The sequence below is a fragment of the Macrobrachium nipponense genome, chromosome 26 (genome assembly GCF_015104395.2).
Source record: "Macrobrachium nipponense isolate FS-2020 chromosome 26, ASM1510439v2, whole genome shotgun sequence".
NCBI classification, from domain to species: Eukaryota; Metazoa; Arthropoda; class Malacostraca; order Decapoda; family Palaemonidae; genus Macrobrachium; species Macrobrachium nipponense.
In genome coordinates this window covers 74,198,013-74,216,485 of record NC_087215.1, presented here as the reverse complement: position 1 = coordinate 74,216,485, position 18,473 = coordinate 74,198,013, and the positions used below count along the sequence as shown (strand labels likewise).

The window sequence follows — 18,473 nt, the reverse complement described above, 5'->3', positions numbered from 1 at the left end:
GAACATTCATTCTCCCAATGCATTTAGCGCAAATACTATGAGGATCTAATGCCGATTTAGGCAGCCTAACCTTACAATCTTCCCTACTGCAACTCTAAACATAGGTGAATCGCCTTAGCGTTCGACATCGTGAAAGAGTAGTCAAAACCAAAGTCGAAAAACAGTCCACAATAAGCGTATGCCAAGCCAGAGAAAAAACAGAATACGTCACCAAAAAACCAATTCAAATTCTCGGCAAACGAGTTGAAATCCAAGATGGAGGAACGAACAATAGGTGTTGTCCGTTCAACCGACAGAGAAATTATGGCTTAGAAAACGGGAATAGTTCCAGACCCCGCACCCAGCGGCGGGAATGGTGGATCACCTGACCTACCTGTCGCGTGTGCCGCGAGTTTTGAAATTCTGTCGGGACGACCGAGTCTATAGCTAAGTATATATCTGCTGGGTAAGTTACTTGTACAAAATCTTTGTTTTCTCTTGGCCCTTAACTACCAAGAAGACAGGTGAATTTTTTGTGCATTGGAATCTCGCATCAGATTTAATGGAGACTCGGCAATGGGTCTTGCCAGCATAGTATGTCTGGCAAGAGAACTAAAACTAAAACTATTCCTGACTCAACGATTTCAGATAGAACGTTTCGTTGCCCAGGCAGGGTACTTACGTTTTCACCTACATAAGAAGAGATGGTTTAAACGTTTTTGCCTACAAAGTCTTTGGGATGCGATGAGGGTTCGAAATGCTTCCCAGAAGGTATTCAGAGAGATACAGTAAAGAGCTAGAAATCAGGAGTCCTCCCAATTTCAGCTCGGAGTCTCCTTCGACTTCCAAGCCCCTTCCCTTCCTTCGGACAAGGATAGGGAAGATTCTGCAACGAGGAACTTCATCAGCAAGTAAGAAGAGATCTCGTTAGCAACGGAAGGATTCAAGAAGGATCCTCCTCGGAGGAAGACTCTTATCTCTCGTACTGTTAGATGTCCTATCGTCTAATGGATGTAGTTTACTACAATCACCTTCCCTTGCCGGAGAGGCCAGAAGCTCAAAGTGGAAGAATTTCTTCCACCCTTCTCCAATCTCCTGATAAACCATTGTGGAGTTTCAGAACTTTCGGACAATGTAGCGCCAACCAGGCGCCAAATGCCAAAACAGGCGTAAAAAACGCCAGAGGCAGACAGTTTTAAGGAACACTGTCATTGTCTGATGAAGAGAAAGAGGGGGCCTCCAACCTAGCGCAGATGCGCTGGAGGCGAATAAGTCAGACAGATAAGAGTGTCTGATGTGGGCATCGCCAGACATCCTCGGGACTCTACCAAGCTCGAAGCTCCAGCAAGTGGAGAGGAGTCAGCCAGGGGCCAGACGCCAAATAGTGCCAGTCTGGAGCCAGGCGCGAGGCGCCAGCCATGAGTCAGGCAAAAAGCGCCTTCCAGGAGCTAGGCGGCCAACCAAGTGTCAGGCAGGCGCGAGGCGCCAGCCAGGCTCGAGGCTCCAGCCAGGCTCGAGGCTCCAGCCAGGCTCGAGGCTCCAACCAGACTCGAGGCGCCACCCAGGCTCTAGGCTTCATCCAGAAAAGATCCATTTCAAAGGAAGCCCTGGTCTTCTTTGAAATAAGTGTGATCGCTAAAGCACTTCATGAATAACTTGATGATTCCTTCAAACAGCTGAGAATTAAAAGCGCTTGAAGTGCGAGCTTTTATGAATTCTTGTTCGTTACATAACAATATGTCGTGAAGGACATATTAGCTGTAACTTAAGGGAGATGCAACTCTGTGTTGACTTCTCTTTGCACGAAGGAGGTCAAGTTGACCTACGAGAGATCCTTCTCTCTTGGTTTTACGTGTCTATGGATACGTTGCTGGGATAGGGAGCCGACACTGATCCTTAACTAAGTGAGTTAATTTTTATGTTAACATAGTGTTTTTTTTTTTTTTGGTTTGTTTGAAAGGAGTTTGGGGATAGCTCTTTTCAACTAAGCACAAACCCTCGTGTTAGGATCAGGTGATCGGGATCGGTGTTGTGCTCCTTAATTATGCCCTAGGCATAGGTGTATTGTCATGTAAGTGGATAAGACCCCTATTGACAAGTGACCATTAGATTTCTGTCGAGTAAGTGGATAAGACCCCATTGACAGATCTACAAGAACTCTTAGCCCATAAGGGTCACATCCTCGCTGAGGCTCTTGAGACAAAGCAGACTACTAGCAATAGCTAGGAAGTCAACCCTTTCCCGTCTAAACACATAGGAACCAAGGTTTTATTTATCTATTACCTACAACGTATGTTGTTTACCGTCCTGGCCCTAATCAGTAATTAGCTGTCTACTTACCACCCGCCAAGGTGGCCAATCAGCTAAGTATATATCTGACAGGGAAGTTGAATGTATGAAAATGATATTGTTATTGTACAATAAAGTTTCATACATACTTACCTGGCAGATATATACGATTGAATGGCCCACCCTCAGCCTCCCCTCAGAACAGGTGGAAGAGAAAAATCTGTCCTTAGAAGGTAATAGTTCCTATTCCTGCCACCCAGCGCAGGCCGGTAGATCACCTGACCTACCTACCTGTAGCGTGTGCCGCGAAATTCGAATTTTCTATCGGGGACGACGGAAGTCTATAGCTAAGTATATATCTGCCAGGTAAGTATGTATGAAACTTTATTGTACAATAACAATATCATTCTTGTAATAAATAAGAATAGCGCTAAACAAAAACATCAGAGAACATAAATTTGAAGAAGCAGTGGTAGGAGATGAGGTATTCTATAAGAGGGAAAATGAAAATGAATGGAGAGGACCTGCTCAGGTAGTGGGAGTATCGGGTAAACAAAACAATAATAGTCAAACATGGGGATTCTTAAGAGAAGTAGCTAGGATGACATGTGACAAGGATTCAACGACGATCACCAGATACAGAAGAGATATCGGCTAGAATAGATAATCCCATGGGGTGAAAGGTAGATCAGATTGGCCCAAATGTGAAGGGAAAGTAGATTGGCTAGAAGGAGAGGAGATAATAGGTGAGAGAAGGAATGCAAGACACAGAAGAGACTATAGAAAGAGAGGTGATAGAGGAAACAGTGGAAGATAACGGGCAAAGTGGGTCAATAGAAGGCGAGTTAATGAGAGATACCAAAATTCAAAAAGGGAAATAGAGTTAGAGCTATAAACAATGATACAGGACAAGTAGAAGAATGGTCTATATTAGGCCTTGCAGGAAAAAGATCAAGCCAAGCATGGGCTGATTCGTACAATGTACAGACTCACAGTCAGGTGACAAAGGGTGGGTTAACTTGAGGGATTATAGTCAGGTAGAAAAAATTGAAGATGAAGAGGTGGTGTTGCTGGATTTGAAAATAGAAGCATAATGGAAGCTAAAGAAAAAGAACTTCAGAGTTGGAGAGATAACCAGGTATATGAGGAGGTACATGATGTTGGACAAAAAAGCTATATCTACAAGATGGATAGTAAGTGAAAAAAAGAGATAAAAGGGGGGGAAATGGATATGTAAAGCAAGATTGGTAGCTAGAGGGTTTGAAGAAGAAATGGCAGTGGGAAAAGGATGCTCCCACATGCAATGCTGAAATTTTAACATTCTGTCTAACCATAATAAAGGTGAAAAAATTGGAATTGTTATACATTGGATGTCAAAACTGCATATTACAAGGTGACGAGATACAAAGAGAAGTGTATTTGAAGCCACCAAGGGAAGATGGTTGGAGGGATTATGGAAGTTGAAGAAAAACCGTCTATGGGCTCAAGGATGCAGCAAAAGCATGGTATTGTAAAGTGGTGAAATGTAGTGAAGGAGCTTCAAGGTGAGAGAAGTAGACTAGAACCTAATATATTCTTTTGGAAAAAGGACAATAAATTGGAAGGCATTTTGTGTACACACATAGATGATTTTTGCTACGGAGGAACTGAAGGATTCTTAAAGGAAACGATTGGGAGATTGAAAGGGAAATTGCAAGTAGGAGAACAAGAGAGTAATAGGTTCAGGTATATAGTAGTAATAGAGCAGAAGGAGAATAGATTTCCCTTAATCAGTGGCAGTAAATAAATTTCCATAAGAGAACCAGTGGCTAGAAGATATACGGGTAATAGAGTGCTAGAACAAAAGGAGTTAACAGAGTATAGATCAGTGGTAGGACAGCTGAAATTGGGTATCACTACACACGATGCCAGAAATATCATATGATATTAGCAAATTAAGTAAAGCATTTAAAGAAGGAACAACTCAGGATATGAGAAACTTATTAAATTGTGAGAAAAACTAAGAGCATGATGGGCGGAGTTACAATAAGTGAGATGGAAGAAGAAAGGGTTTATTGGGAAGCCTATGCAGACGCTTCATTTGGAAACATAGAAGATGGCCATACTCAACTGGGTTATATTATTTCCTTGACAGATGGGAAGAGAAGAAGTCCCATATGGTGGAAGTCTAGGAATCCAGGAGAGTGGCAAAATCCACCATTGAGGCTGAAGCCCTAAGTGTTGGGAAGCTGTAGAAGGATTGATATATTTCAAGCATTTGTGGGAAGAGGTAGTAGGAGGGAGAAATTTAGAAGCCTTGTTAACACTGATAGTAAAACACTAATGACCGCCATCAAATCGAGCATTGGTGTAAGTAGCAGAGATTAAAAATAGATATTGCTGCAATAAGGGAAACCATTGAATCCGGGGAAATAAAGGAGTGATGGATAAAAGGAAAGGAGCAAGTGGCTGATGTATTAACTAAAGCAGGAGTTTCAGGGGCAATGTATTAGAAATTATGTAGAGGGTAAAGAGTTGGAGGACGAAGGAAATTAAGAGGGGAATACTAGGTTAGGAAACAGTCGGAGGGGAGGGGAGAAAGAGATAAGTGTGATTATATATTGTATAATTGTTTATGGGTATTTTATGCATTGTTGAAATATGGTGGGTGTCCTATATATGGACAGCATGTGGTAGATTCTAGAAGGTGTCTGTTGATGTATTAAGTTGTGTTGTGACGTCATAGCTGTGACTCATAGACAAGTGGCGTCGGCGTCAGCAGGATGTAAACAATAAAAACACGGTGCGTAGAAAGCATGTGTTGGTGGTGTGTGGTTGGTATGGGAGAGCTCTCTGTCTGGTAGGAGTTTTTTTGGGTCGTAAGTCTTGTGGCTGTTGTTCTAAGGTGATTTTCTGGAGTATGGAGTTGGAGAAAGCGTACAGGTGGGTAGATTATTCATTTGTGTAAAGAAATAAAGGGGTTAGGCTAGTCTAAAATTCAAAGGCACTACTCCCCCTAAGGTACACCAGGAAATACGGTAAATTAGCATTCACATCACCAGTGAACCAATTACCTGCTAACTCGATCCTTCAGGGTAGCCACTTGAATAGTAAGGCGGCCAAGAAACCGACTTATGATGGGCCGACTCTTGGCAAACTTATCCTTCAATTCAATCTCTAGGATATCATGCATATAGGCTACAAAGGAGAACTCCTGCAAGGGGAAACAAAAAGGACCATAAGAGTCACAAAGCAATAAATCAATAACGTATTTATAAACACCATTAAAAATCAAATGAGCCTAGTTTAGCTTCTTGGTCTTCTGTAAAGCACAGGGTGTCTAAAAAGTCTTGGTGCAATTTAAAATACTTTTAGCTTCGTATCTAAGTGTGATAGAATTAATTTGTAAAATGGATAAGACAGCTTGACATATTTTGTTTTAATATTCTTCTGAAGTTTCATTTATCTTTTGTTATATCAACAAATTCTAATAATATATAGTATTTTGTTTTAGCAACAAATTCATCATGTATAGTTATGAAGCTGCAAGCATTTTAAATTTAATCATGACTTTATGGACAGCCTGTATAATTACTCAATGTTGTCATAAACTAAATGAACAAAGGATTTTAAACAATATTTCCAGATATTTCAGTTTTCTTGATTTATTTTTGCTTTATATATATTCACCATTTTTGCAGTTTTTACTTTTAATTAATATATCACAAAATGAAAGCAACAGCTGGATGTTATTAGAGCTGACATAAAAGTTGCTCAAGCAGTCTACACTATACTCTGTTTTTTTTCATCTGTCCATCCGCCTGTGGTGGTTTCGTATGGTAACACTGCGTCCCGGGCTTTAAATATTTATGCTGTGTGTAAGTTTTAGGTAAATAAAGGTATCTGGGTGTACATTTGCAACTGAAAAGTGTTTTAATAATTTACTGTATGCGAATTACATCGTTAATATTCGAAATAGGATATTGTTATTATTGTTGAATGTAAGCTGAATGTAAGTATCTAAAGCCCGGGACGCAGTGTTACCATACACAGACACCACAGGCAGGTGGACAGATGGAAAAAAACCGAGTATGTGATGAAGACACTGAAATCCAAGTAAATATGCTACCCAAAACTGATTTTAGTAATTCTATACTACTAAACTTTCACATGAAGATCTGCGAACCTTATCTGCTGTGTTGTACAAGTGAATGATAACTTTTAAGTCTGACACAATATAAAGGGTTTATTTTGTCACTTGCAAAATCACTTATCTAAAGGAATAATTAGAGTATCAAAGAAGTAACAACAGGAGTAAAATAAAGAGGAAACCAAGAGGAAATTTATATGCAAAAGACCGTAAAAAAAAAAAAAAAAAAAAAAAAAGTGGCTATTGGAATACTGGTTGGTGTATAAATTTAGGCCAAAGACCAAGTGCTAGGACCTATGAGGTAATTCAGTATAGGAAGGAAAATTGAGAGTAAGGTTTAAAAGGTGTAACTTGAGAAAACCTCACAGTTGCACTATGAATCAATTGTTAGGAGACAGTGGAAAGCAAGATGGAAGAAAGAGAATATGAAAGGAGGTATAGTAAAAGGAACGAAAGGGGTTGCGGCTAGGAGCTAATGGACATAGCAATGAACCCAAGTAGTAATGCCTACAGGGCACTGTATTAAGGTGCACTGATGGCACTAACCTTGTACGAGAGGAAAAGAGAAGTGGTGGTCTTCCTACCTGTCTCTTCCATGTGGGATTGACAGTGTTCTCTGCCACACAAGAGCGTGACTCTTGTCCATGATGTGGCAGGAGTGTTTGTGATTCACCAGGTAATATACGGAGTTTAACGTATGGATCGGGCTGGAAAAACATTCCACGTCGCAACCCATGAGCTGACAAATCTAGAAAATAAAAATATCTTAGAAATGGCTCCAACCAATATATAAAAGGTACTAGTATGAAACAATACTTTGATTGAATAAAATTACAATTAAATAGTTTTAAAAATCCCTAAACTTCTAACAGTATGCTGTTTATTAAGATTTAACCACTATCATGAAATTTATTTTTAAATAGCAATACAGTGGTACCTCGTTTGTAAAACGTTTCTTATGCTGAACTTTCTGTTTTTTGAACAAAATTTTTGAAAAAATTTTGTATCGTTTGTCAAACAAATGCTCGTACTTGGAACTGACTGATTATCTAGTTTATACTCGTATTCGACGGCCTACTGGGTCTTACAAGTTAAACTATATTAATTTTCTTTTAATTTATAATATATGGTTTAATGACAACAATATTTGACAAAATAAATAAAAGTATAATGCATTTAATAAAAAATATAGGTTTCAATATAACATTTAGCATAAAAGATGTATAAAATCGTACGTAACCGCGGTGACGTCACGCCCAGCTGACTTGAGACTGAACGAGGGAGCGTTGATATGTTGAGGAGAGAAGGAGAAGAGAGTTAAAATACTACTGTATGTATGTAAAAGCAATAACAATTCACATAAAAAGAGGATTTCCCAATGAATTTAACGTAATGATAAAATATGAAAACAAACAAATGCAATACAGAAAAAAAAAAAAAAAAAAAAAAAAAACTTAATTGAGCCAGTTTTCGGTGTGCCGAGTGAGACAGTCTAGTTGAACAATATTAACAAAATAGTAAATGAAAGAACAAAGCTTTTCACAATAAAATTTAGCACAAATAATTAAGAAAATCCTTCGTCATTGCCGTGATACACAGCTGACTTGAGGTAGAGGGAGGGAGCGTTTTTATATTTTTGAGCAATAATGAATGAATGAATGATTATAAGTTATCGCGGGTTGTGGTATTGTTGAGGAGAGAAGAGACGGTAAAATCTTTACTATAATATGTACATAAAAGTAGTACCAATTCACATAAAAAATTAAATTTTATTTCACAAATTTAACAATGACAATACATGAAAACAAATGCAATACAGGAAAAAAAACAAAAAAAAAAAGCTTGCTTGAGTCAGTGTTCCGTGCGCTGAATAAGACGAGAGAGAGAGAGAGAGAGAGAGAGAGAGAGAGAGAGAGAGAGAGAGAGAGAGAGAGTGCGTGTTATCAGCTGATCTGGCATGATTTTTTGCCCATTTCTTTCACTCACACTTGATTTTCCCAAATCACTTATTTTTGTTACGGTAAAATACCAATCTAGTGACAAATGCTTGTTACGTTATTTTACGACTGTAAAAGTAACTCAGCTCTGTGATAAACAAACTAGGGCCGCTTTCAGCTTCTGCATGCCTTTGACCGTTTGTTGAAACGGCTTCCTTGTGAAAAGTTATTTTATCTCTCTTTCCTATTTTTTGAATTCTTGACTTATTACTTATTTGTCTGCAAAATAGTCATGTTTGTTTTAAAAGCCTGCTGTTTGCCAACAGTAAGTTGGTGTATTGTGGCATAATTAATATCTTTCGTGCACTTAAGATCCAAGTGTAAACATGCTGATCACTCTCTCTCTCTCTCTCTCTCTCTCTCTCTCTCTCTCTCTCTCTCTCTCTCTCTCTCTCTCTCTCTCTCTCTCTCTCTCTCTCTCTCTCTCTCTCTCTCTCTCTCCCTGACACACACACTATCGATTCTTTTGATTGTCTTTGTACCTAATATGTGAATAAAATTGATTTTATCAACCTTTGCATACTGCAACCAATTCAGTTTACTCAAAGGGTTCTCACCTCTCCTCCCTCCATCCCCCAAGTAGGCCAGTGCCATTTTTACCAAACAGTTCATAAGTACATAGAAAAAATAAATTAGAAAATTTTACGTCATATAACGTACTGTTTCATTACTTTACTCTCTTAATTTAACTTTTGAACACATTAACAGAAAAAATGATATTGTTATTTTACAATAAAGTTTTGTACATACTTACCTGGCAGACATATACTTAGCTTACGTCTCTGACGTCACGACAGAATTCAAAACTCGCGGCTAACGCGACAGGTAGGTCAGGTGATCTACCTTACCCGCCGCTGGGAGGCGGGTGTAAGAACCATCATACCTTTCTTGCCAGATTTTTTCTCTCTTATACCTGTCTCCTGAGGGGAGGCTGGGCGGGCCATCAATCGTATATGTCTGCCAGGTAAGTATGTACAAAACTTTATTGTAAAATAACATATCATTTTTTGTACATGAACTTTCCTGTCAGACATATACTTAGCTGATTGACACCCCTTGGTGGAGGGTACAAGACAGAAAATAACAAAGAAAAGGTAAACAACACCTGTTGTAGGATAAACATAACCTTGGTTTTCTTACCTGTTTAGGCTGAAGACTTCATAGATACTGTCTATTAGTCTGCATAGCCATAAGAGCTACAGCGAGGGCGTGACCTACAGCTGAAAAAGACTCTTTGGGTCTACTAATGGGACTGATATCCGCTTACTTAGTAGAATCCAAGTCGGATCATGTCAATGGGGGTTCGCCCTCTTCTATGACCAGAACCTGTCCACTACCAACGCAGGGAGCTTCAAACCAAATCCGATCACCTAACCAAACTAATGTTATTAGCATTACGAAACGAAAAAGATGCCTACCTGCATCATTTTTCATACAACCATATGAACTCAATTACCAAAAAAAAAAACAAGGGAAAAAAACTACTAAGGATATGTTCCAGCTCCCTGCCCCAGCACCGAATCCGCCGATACGTTACGGGCCTAACGCGAAGCACTCGTCATACGTAATACTGACGTCTTTTAGGTAGTGGTTGGCGAATACTGAATTACATCTCCAGAATGTAGTTTTCATCAGATTCTGAAGAGACATATTCTTCTTAAAGGCCAAGGAAGTTGCTATTGCTCTCACTTCATGAGCCTTGACTTTTAAGAGCTTGAAATGTTCTTCATCACAAGATCTATGTCTTCTTTCACAACACTTCTAATGAAGAAAGACAGCGCATTTTTCGACAATGGTCTGCTGGGGTCCTTTACAGAGCACCATAGTCTGTCCTCAATGCCCTTAAGGGTTTTCTTCTTCTGAAGGTAGTATTTTAAACTCCTAACAGGCACAGCTTCTTTCAGGTTCCTCCCCTACTAGGGCGACAAACCCGCAAACCTCAAAGCTCCTTGGCCAAGGATTTGAGGGGTTCTCATTTTTTGCTAAAAACGAAGGAAGGAAGGAACAAACCACGGAATCTCCTTTGAAACCTACCCTCCTTCTAGGGCATGAATCTCACTAACCCTTTTTAGCAGATGCTAAAGCCATGAGAAAGAGAGCTTTCCTCGTGAGATCTTTGAAGGAGGCTAAATGTGGTGGTTCAAACCTAGCGACCTCAGGAAGCGAAGACACATCCAGATTCCAACTTGGAACTTCGTTCGAAGTTTTCTTGGAAGATTCAAAAGATCTTAATAGGTCATGAAAGATCTTTGTCATTCGAAAGATCTAAATTCCTATGTCTGAACACCGCAGCCAGCATGCTACGGTATCCTTTGATAGTAGATACTGCCAAACCGCATTTTTCTCTGAGGAAAAACTAGGAAATCTGCTATCTGAGTCACAGAGGTACTGGAAGAGGAAAACTTCTTGTTCCTGCACCAACGGCGAAAGACGTCCCACTTCGACTGGTAGACTTTAAGGGTCGAAGGTCTTCTAGCTGAGGCGATAGCCTTAGCAGCTTTTGTCGAAAACCCCTTCGCTCTGACAAGACTTTTGACAGTCGAAAGCCAGTCAGATGAGAGCGGGGAGGTTTCTGTGATACCTTGTTGAAGTGGGGTTGTTTGAGCAAATCTTGTCTTTGTGGAAGTGCTCTTGAAAGTCCACCAACCATTCCATGTACCTCTGTGAACCAATCTTGGGCGGGCCATAACGGAGCTACTAGCGTCATTCTTGTCCTCTCCGTCCAGATAGCAAATTTCTTGAGGGTTTGTCCTAGTACTTTGAAGGGGGAAAGGCGTAGACGTCTAACCCTGTCCAATCTAGGAGAAACGCATCCACTGAAACTGCTCCTGGGTCTGAGATCGGGGAGCAATAAAGTTCGATTCTTGCGTTCTTTGCTGTTGCAAAGAGATCGATGTGAGGTCTGCCCCATCTTCTCCACAGGTCTTGGCATACTTCTGAGTGGAGGGTCCACTCGGAAGGCAGGAGTTGATTCTTCCTGCTCAGGAGATCGGCCCTGACGTTCCTTTCTCCCTGTACGAATCTGGTGAGAAGACTGATTTTCCTCGTTTGAGACCACAGCAGAACAGATCCCTTGCTGTTTCGTACAGGAGAAGGAGTGCGTCCCCCCCTCTGTTTCTTGATGTACGCCAAGGCTGTTGTGTTGTCCGAATTGACCTGCACTACTGCATTCCGGACGTGGGGTTCGAAGGCTTTTCAATGCCATCCAGACTGCCATCAACTCTTTCTTGTTGATGTGGCCAGGACACCTGATCCCCCTTCCAGGTTGCCTGACACTTCTCTTGTCCCGAGTGTCGCTCCCCAACCTGCCTCCGATGCGTCGGAAAACAACACATGGCTGGGGTTCGGCATGTAGAGAGACATTCCTTCCACAAATCGAAGTGGGTCGTTCCACCACCGAAGGTCTCTCTTGATTCCTCTTGAGATCTTGAAGGAGAACTCCAGATCTAGGGAGAGACGCCTCCAGTTCTGGGTATAGGAAGAACTGTAGAGGCCTGAGATGCAACCTTCCTAGAGAAACGAATTTGCTCCAGCGAGGAGAGTGTCCCCAGCAGACTCATCCACTCCCTCGTTGTGCATCAATCTTTCTCTAGGAAGGTCGTTATTTTCTCGTAGCAACGCCAGGCTATCCTCTCTGGCGACGGAAAAGCCCGCAAAACCACAAGCCAAGAAAGAAGCTATCCGAATCCCCAGATAAGATCCTCTCTTGATCTGGGGAGGATTAATTAATTGAGACTTGGTGGCGAAGTTTCAACCAGCAAGGTCCCAGCGAAACTTGGCCAATGTAAGGGGTCTTTTCTGAAGGTTCCTCCAGACATCTTTCTTGAGACTCTGCTCTGATTAGCCAGTCGTCGAGATAAAGCGACACCCTCACTCCCTCCAAATGTAGCCACTGCGCCACGTTCTTCATTAACCCCGTGAAAACTTGGGGTGCAGTTGATAGGCCGAAGCACAAGGGCCTTGAATTGGAAGATGTTTCCTCCCATCATGAATCGTAGATACTTCCGTGAAGAAGGATGGATCGGCACATGAAAGTAAGCGTCCTGAAGGTCTATAGACACCATCCAGTCCCCTGGACGAAGAGCCGCTAACACTGATGAAGTTGTCTCCATGGCGAACTTCCTCTTTTCCACAAAGACGTTCAGGGCGCTTACATCCAACACCGGTCCCATCCTCCTGAGTTCTTCGGAACTAGGAACAGTCTGTTGTAAAAGCCCGCAGAGCGGGGATCTTTCACTAGTTCTATAGGCCTCCTTCTCTAGCATGAGATCTACTGCTAGAGAAAGGGTTTGATTCATGATGGGGTCCTTGTACTTGGCTACCAACTCCCTCGGAGTTGTCGTCAATGGTGGTCTTGACGAGAAGGGAATGAGGTATCCTTTTTCTGACAATCGATAGGGACCAATTGTCGCCCACCCTTTGTGGGCCCAGACGTCGGCAAATTTCAGTAGTCTGGCACCCACTGATGTCTGGAGTCCTTGACCGCTATTTCTTTCTTCCCTCGACTGACTTCGAGAAGGTTTTACCTCTCTTAAAAGATCTAGTCCCTCTGGTTGCAGAACCTCTGACAGCGGGTCCTCCTCGAAAGGGTCCTCCTGTCTCAGAGGAGTCTCTTTCTTGGTCTTGGGTGGAAGACAGAGCGAGGTTTCCTGGCCGCCTGGGGCTAACATGTCCTGAGTAGCCTTAGCTGAAAGGGCACTCGATACATCTTGGATAATTTTCTTGGGGAACAGAAGAGGAGAGAGTTGAGCATACAAGAGCGATGCCCTTTGTGCATGAGACACTGCCTTCGTGAGAAACGAACAGTAGACCGACCTTTTCTTAAGCACTCCAGCTCCAAACAGTGAGGAGACTTCACTCGATCCGTCCTCTCACTGCTTTATCCATGCAAGTGAGTACACAGTTAAGATCTTCAGGAGACAGAGCATCTGGGGTCTTGGTCTTATTAGCCAGCACACCTAAAGACCAATCAAGGAAAGTTGAAAACTTCCAGGACTCGGAACATTCCCTTCAGTAAGTGGTCAAGTTCGTTCATTCCCCACGTAGTCTTGGCGGACAAGAGGGCGGAACGACGAGCAGGCATCCACTAATGAAGAGAAGTCCGAGTCCGCAGACGAAGGGAGAGCGAGGCCTAAAGGTTCTCCCGATTCGTACCAGAATCCCAATCTGCCGGTCAGTTTAGACGGAGGGAAAGAAAAACCGTCTTCCCTTTCTCTTCCTTCGAAAGGAGCCATTCTCCAAAACCTCTCAGCGCCTTCTTCATGGAAACAGTAGGTTTCATCCTAACACAAGACGAAACCTTCGACGTCTTCGAAGTGGAGAATAACGAAAGAGGAGAAGGGGGGAGCCACAGGAGAAAGAATATCTCCAAAACTCTTGCAGGAGTAACTCTGTAAGTTTCTTATAGGAGGAAAAACTGAGGCGTCTTTTGTTCCTTCTTCTTCTGAGGGGTCCTGTTCCTCCTGAGCCGAAGAGCCTTCCTGATCCTTAGAGGCGCGACTATTCTAAAGGAGTCTCTAGAGGCAGATAGACGTATACGTCTTGGAGACAATGCTTCAGGCAAGTGTCTACTTGCAACATCCTTCTTGTCTGGAGGAGTGCGTTTCCCAGATCCTTGAAGCCTAATAGGAGTCAGGCGGCAGTCAGGTGCAGAGCGCCTGTATGAAGAAGAAATTCTATCAGGCTCTTGGCGCCTATCCAAAGGAAGAGCGGCTACCAGCGAACTGGCCTGTCATACGAAAAGCGCCTACCAGGCTCTTGGCGCCTGAACCGAGGCGAGAGAATCTCTGGCGACGAGCGCCTACTAGGTGAGCGCCACTACCAGGGGAGAAGCGCCTGCTAGGCTCTCGGCGCCTGACTCGAGGCGAGTAAAAGTCAGGAGAAGAGCGGCCTGCCAGGCGAAACGCGCCTAACAAGCTCTTGACGCCTGTCCAGCGAAAAGCGCCTGTCCGATTTAGGGCGCTTGTCAGCCGGAGAGTGGAGGCGAGACGAGGAGCGGCTACGATGTGAGTAGTGCCTACTAGGCTCTTGGCGCCCGTCAAGGGGAGCGATCCTGTCTCGAGAAGAGCGTCTGTAGGGTGAGGATCTCCCTACGCGCAGTTTGCTCCTTGTCTGAAGGAGAAACTTGTCTGTCAGGCGAATGTCGCTTATACGCAGATTTGATCTTGTCCGAAGCAGAGAGCCTCCTGCGAGAATCCGAACGAACAGTTGAGCGCGCCTCTTCCGGGTACGAAAAGCGAGAGTCAGGCGAGGGGAGCTTGGACTTCTTTACAAAGAAGCGAGGACGTCCTTCCTGCGCCGAGAAGACCCGTAAAGAGAGCCAGCCAGAGCCGAAATCTGCGCCTGAAGGTTAGCCAACACCCTTGCAGGAGAACTCACCAACTCGTGAACAGGAGAAGAGGCTCGATCTCCGCTAAGTGAACGATACTCCTGAGATCTCTTTCGCTTCTTCGCTTCCACCTCAGGCTCTTCCGAAAAAACTTCAGGGCTGGAGGGCGGGCGCAGGGAAGCATTCCAGGCTCTCTTCGAAGGGCGCGAGGCTTCCGAAGAGCTCCATCCTCTTTTAGGAGAAGGCGAAGGCGACGACGAGAAGCACTGGCGCAAAATTTCTCTCTTGGAGTGATCCAAGGTAGCCTGGGAACGATCAACAGAACTACCGAGGGGACGCCTGACCGTTGGGGATGCTCCCTAACCTCCTGCGGCTTTCGACTTTCCTCCTCCACTGGGACTGGGAGTCTGGAAGAGGTCTAGGCCTGGAAGCATTAGGGCGCCGATCAGACGCACCCTCCACTGCACTGGGTTCACTGCACAAATCACTATTGGAATCACTCTTACCTTCTAGTTGCTTTGATTTTCCTCTCCATACTGCGAATGGTGGCTTTCATTGAAGCCACTTCCGAAGGCGTATCTCGGCTTCGGTGCAGGGAGCAGAGCTGAAACTGACAAAGGACTACTTCTAAATAGGATTATCTACATCCACCAACTCGCTAAACGAGATCTACTACTGCTCCTGGAAGAAGCTTTCCTAACCTTTATCCTTTCAAGCTTCCTCAAGTAGGAAGACAAAGACTTCCATTCATCCTCATTCAGCTTTTCACATTCATTACAAGGGTTATTAAAGGTGCCATTCATTCCCTCTACACTTCAAACATACCGTGTGAGGGTCTACCGAAGCTTTCGGTAGCCTCACCTTACAATCAGTCATACAACAAACTCTAAACATAGCAGTTTTCTTAGTATCAACATCAGACATCATGAATCCAATAAAAAAAAAAATCCAAAGAAAAGTCCAATAACTGTCCACAAATCGCGAAAGCCAGGCCAAAAGATCGGGTACTTCACCAAAAGTCCGTAGAAACAATCCAGGGCGAAAACGAGAAAAGAAATCAACTGTCAAGAGGTACCGACAACGGGTGTGGTCGACACCGACGACAGAAAAAATCTGGCAAGAAGGTATGATGGTTCTTACACCCGCCTCCCAGCTTTTGGCGGGTAAGGTAGATCACCTGACCTACCTGTCGCGTTAGCCGCGAGTTTTGAATTCTGTCGTGACGTCAGAGACGTAAGCTAAGTATATGTCTGACAGGAAAGTTCATGTACAAAAATGTACATTAACAGAAAAAATGTGAAGAGGGGGACTTTGGGTTGGCTGGAACGAATTATCCGGATTCCCTTTATTTCTTATGGGGTATTTGTTTCACATTTCAAACAAATCGTACTTCGAACAGCCTTGTGGAACGGATTAGTTCGAAGTACGAGGTACTACTGTATTCTAAAATAATGTAACTGCATATTACTCAATCGGAGTCAATCCACATAATACTTTAATATATTTTTTGTACATAAGACCGGGAGATTATATGTAGGTCTATATGCTTGGGACTGGAACCACTTTCTAAATTATGCCTGTCCAATTAGGTGGCAGAAAATCCATACATGATTCATTGGTTAAATACACTAGGAGATGGTAAGTTCTTTATGCACAGAAGAATAACTATAATAACAATAATTAAAGTAACAAATTGCAGTATCCTTACAAGTTAGGTATTGGACAGACACAACAAGCCACAAACATACAACACAAGCCTGAAAATGATGACAGTGACTTACTGGCAAGCGTAAAGTGAAGGAGTTTGGTGCAAGTAAGACAACGTTGAGTAGCCAAGGCTGGATGAATGGTCTCATCCTCAGAGGAATCAGAAGTAGATCCATCACTCAGCCTCACTACGCGCAGGACCATTGACGATCCAAGACACAGACTCCCGTTCTCTTTACTTCGGTGATAACGAACGATGATGCCCCCAACATCTGCAATGCAATAAATACATGAGTTATTCAACCCTGTATAATCAATCAATGTTTAGGCTCCTTAAAAACTGATAGCAACATTAAAATAGCAGTGTCTGTTACAAAAGCATTCATTTGTTTTACTGTTCAACTGAACTGGTCTGTAATTTATGACAAAAACATTCATTTCTTTTACTGTTCCATTAAATTCCTATGAAACTGAAATACCATCCATAACGATTACTGATTCATGAGAGACACAAATATCTGGAAGGTGAAATGAATTCCCTATTACAGCAACCTCTCACCTCACAGGTGCTTATCCTATCATAACTATCCATACCCAGTTCAACATCCAAAAGACAATCAAGGAAAATAAGAAAAAAAAAATCAATTTCATCAACAGAAAACCAAGCAATTAGCACTGTGACAACCTCCTATCAAAACCACTGGTCCCCTGGTGGGGGTAGAGGAAGTAGTAGATGGAAAGAAGATAGTATACATATATTCATACAAAACCAAGTGTTCTAGTTTTGATTTGCAATCTGTTCAAACCCCCTTGTAATGGAATGAGATACAGAATTTAGGCCACAGGCCAAGCGCCGAGTCCTACATGGTCATTCAGCACTGGAAAGGAAATTGAGAGTCTGGAAGGTTAAACAAAAGGAAAATCTTGCAGTTGCACTATGAAACAATTGTCAAGAGAGGGTGGACAAAAAGATGGAAAAGTATGAATGGCAGCACTACAGTAAAAGGGATGAAAGGGGTTGCAGCTAGGGGCTGAAGGGACGCTGCTTAGAACTTCAAGTACTGTCTACAGTGCACAGTGTGAGGTCCTGTTAACACAGAAGTAAACGCTCAATTATGAAGAGATAAATTTCATGTGAGTGTTAGCTCTGCCCCATGTGGGCACTAGATTTCAAAGATCTAAACTTAAGTAAGAGCCTGTGGCAACAAGTTACTGTGTAAGTCTAAACACACCTCAACTTACTCGGATGAGAACTAAGAGACAGGAGACTGGGAATGACAGGAGTTTTGTGAAATGAAAGCCAAAGAAAAATATAGGCAGTGAAAATGCTCATCAAAAAGACATAAGGAACAAATGGAAACAGGCAATGCACTTACTTTTTGGTAGCAATGCAGGAACATTGATGCAACAGCTAAGCTCTCCTTCACTTTCTCCATTAGCTTGATGTTGTTCCAAGCACTTGTCAGGGTCAGCTTCACCTGAAATGGAAAAAGAAACTTTCAGTGTATCTCTGTCACTATTCACTATAACCTAAGCTAAATGCATGCATGATCAGTATCAAACTACACTAAATAATGTAGTTTGGCAAAAACAAAGGTGTTGTTATGTTAACAAATTAAGTCATCAAAACAGAAAAAAATATTTGCTACAAATAAACTTTATATTACTGGAATAAAAGCTAATTACAGTCACTACCCTACTTACGAATGAGTTAAATTCCGGACAGCTGTTTGTTAGCTGGGTTCTTTATGTGCATCATTTTTGTTGCTGTTTACATTCCAAAGTTAACTTGGGAGTCAGAGATTCTATTTTCACTGTTTTTTTTAAATCGTGCAGTTTTTTACAAAATTATTTTGGATGTTGGAAAGGTAAAGAGAAGAAAATTAAATTCTCATTCATGCAACTTGTAAGTTCAGTATTTTTTCCATGCTTTGAATGTTATGAACTTGGAGAGAATTTTGCAAGAACAGCACCTGACATTTTAAGTTCACAAAAACAATGCACACTGCCATCTATTGACAAAAATACAGTGGACCCCCTGTAT

At 42.4% G+C, this 18,473-nt stretch overlaps 1 protein-coding gene across 3 annotated transcripts in view; it reads right to left on the bottom strand.

The window, feature by feature from the left end:
- Window positions 1–18,473, bottom strand: part of LOC135200435 (E3 ubiquitin-protein ligase HECW2-like) — a 171,105-nt gene that overhangs the window by 132,192 nt on the left and 20,440 nt on the right. For all 3 annotated transcript variants that reach the window (XM_064229069.1, XM_064229071.1, XM_064229070.1), the window contains exons 4-7: window positions 17,806–17,907; window positions 16,504–16,701; window positions 6,982–7,145; window positions 5,322–5,461 (exon numbers count right to left, since the gene is read on the bottom strand). In XM_064229069.1, the coding sequence (XP_064085139.1) occupies window positions 5,322–5,461; window positions 6,982–7,145; window positions 16,504–16,701; window positions 17,806–17,907 (604 nt within the window). The remainder of the gene's footprint in view (window positions 1–5,321; window positions 5,462–6,981; window positions 7,146–16,503; window positions 16,702–17,805; window positions 17,908–18,473) is intronic.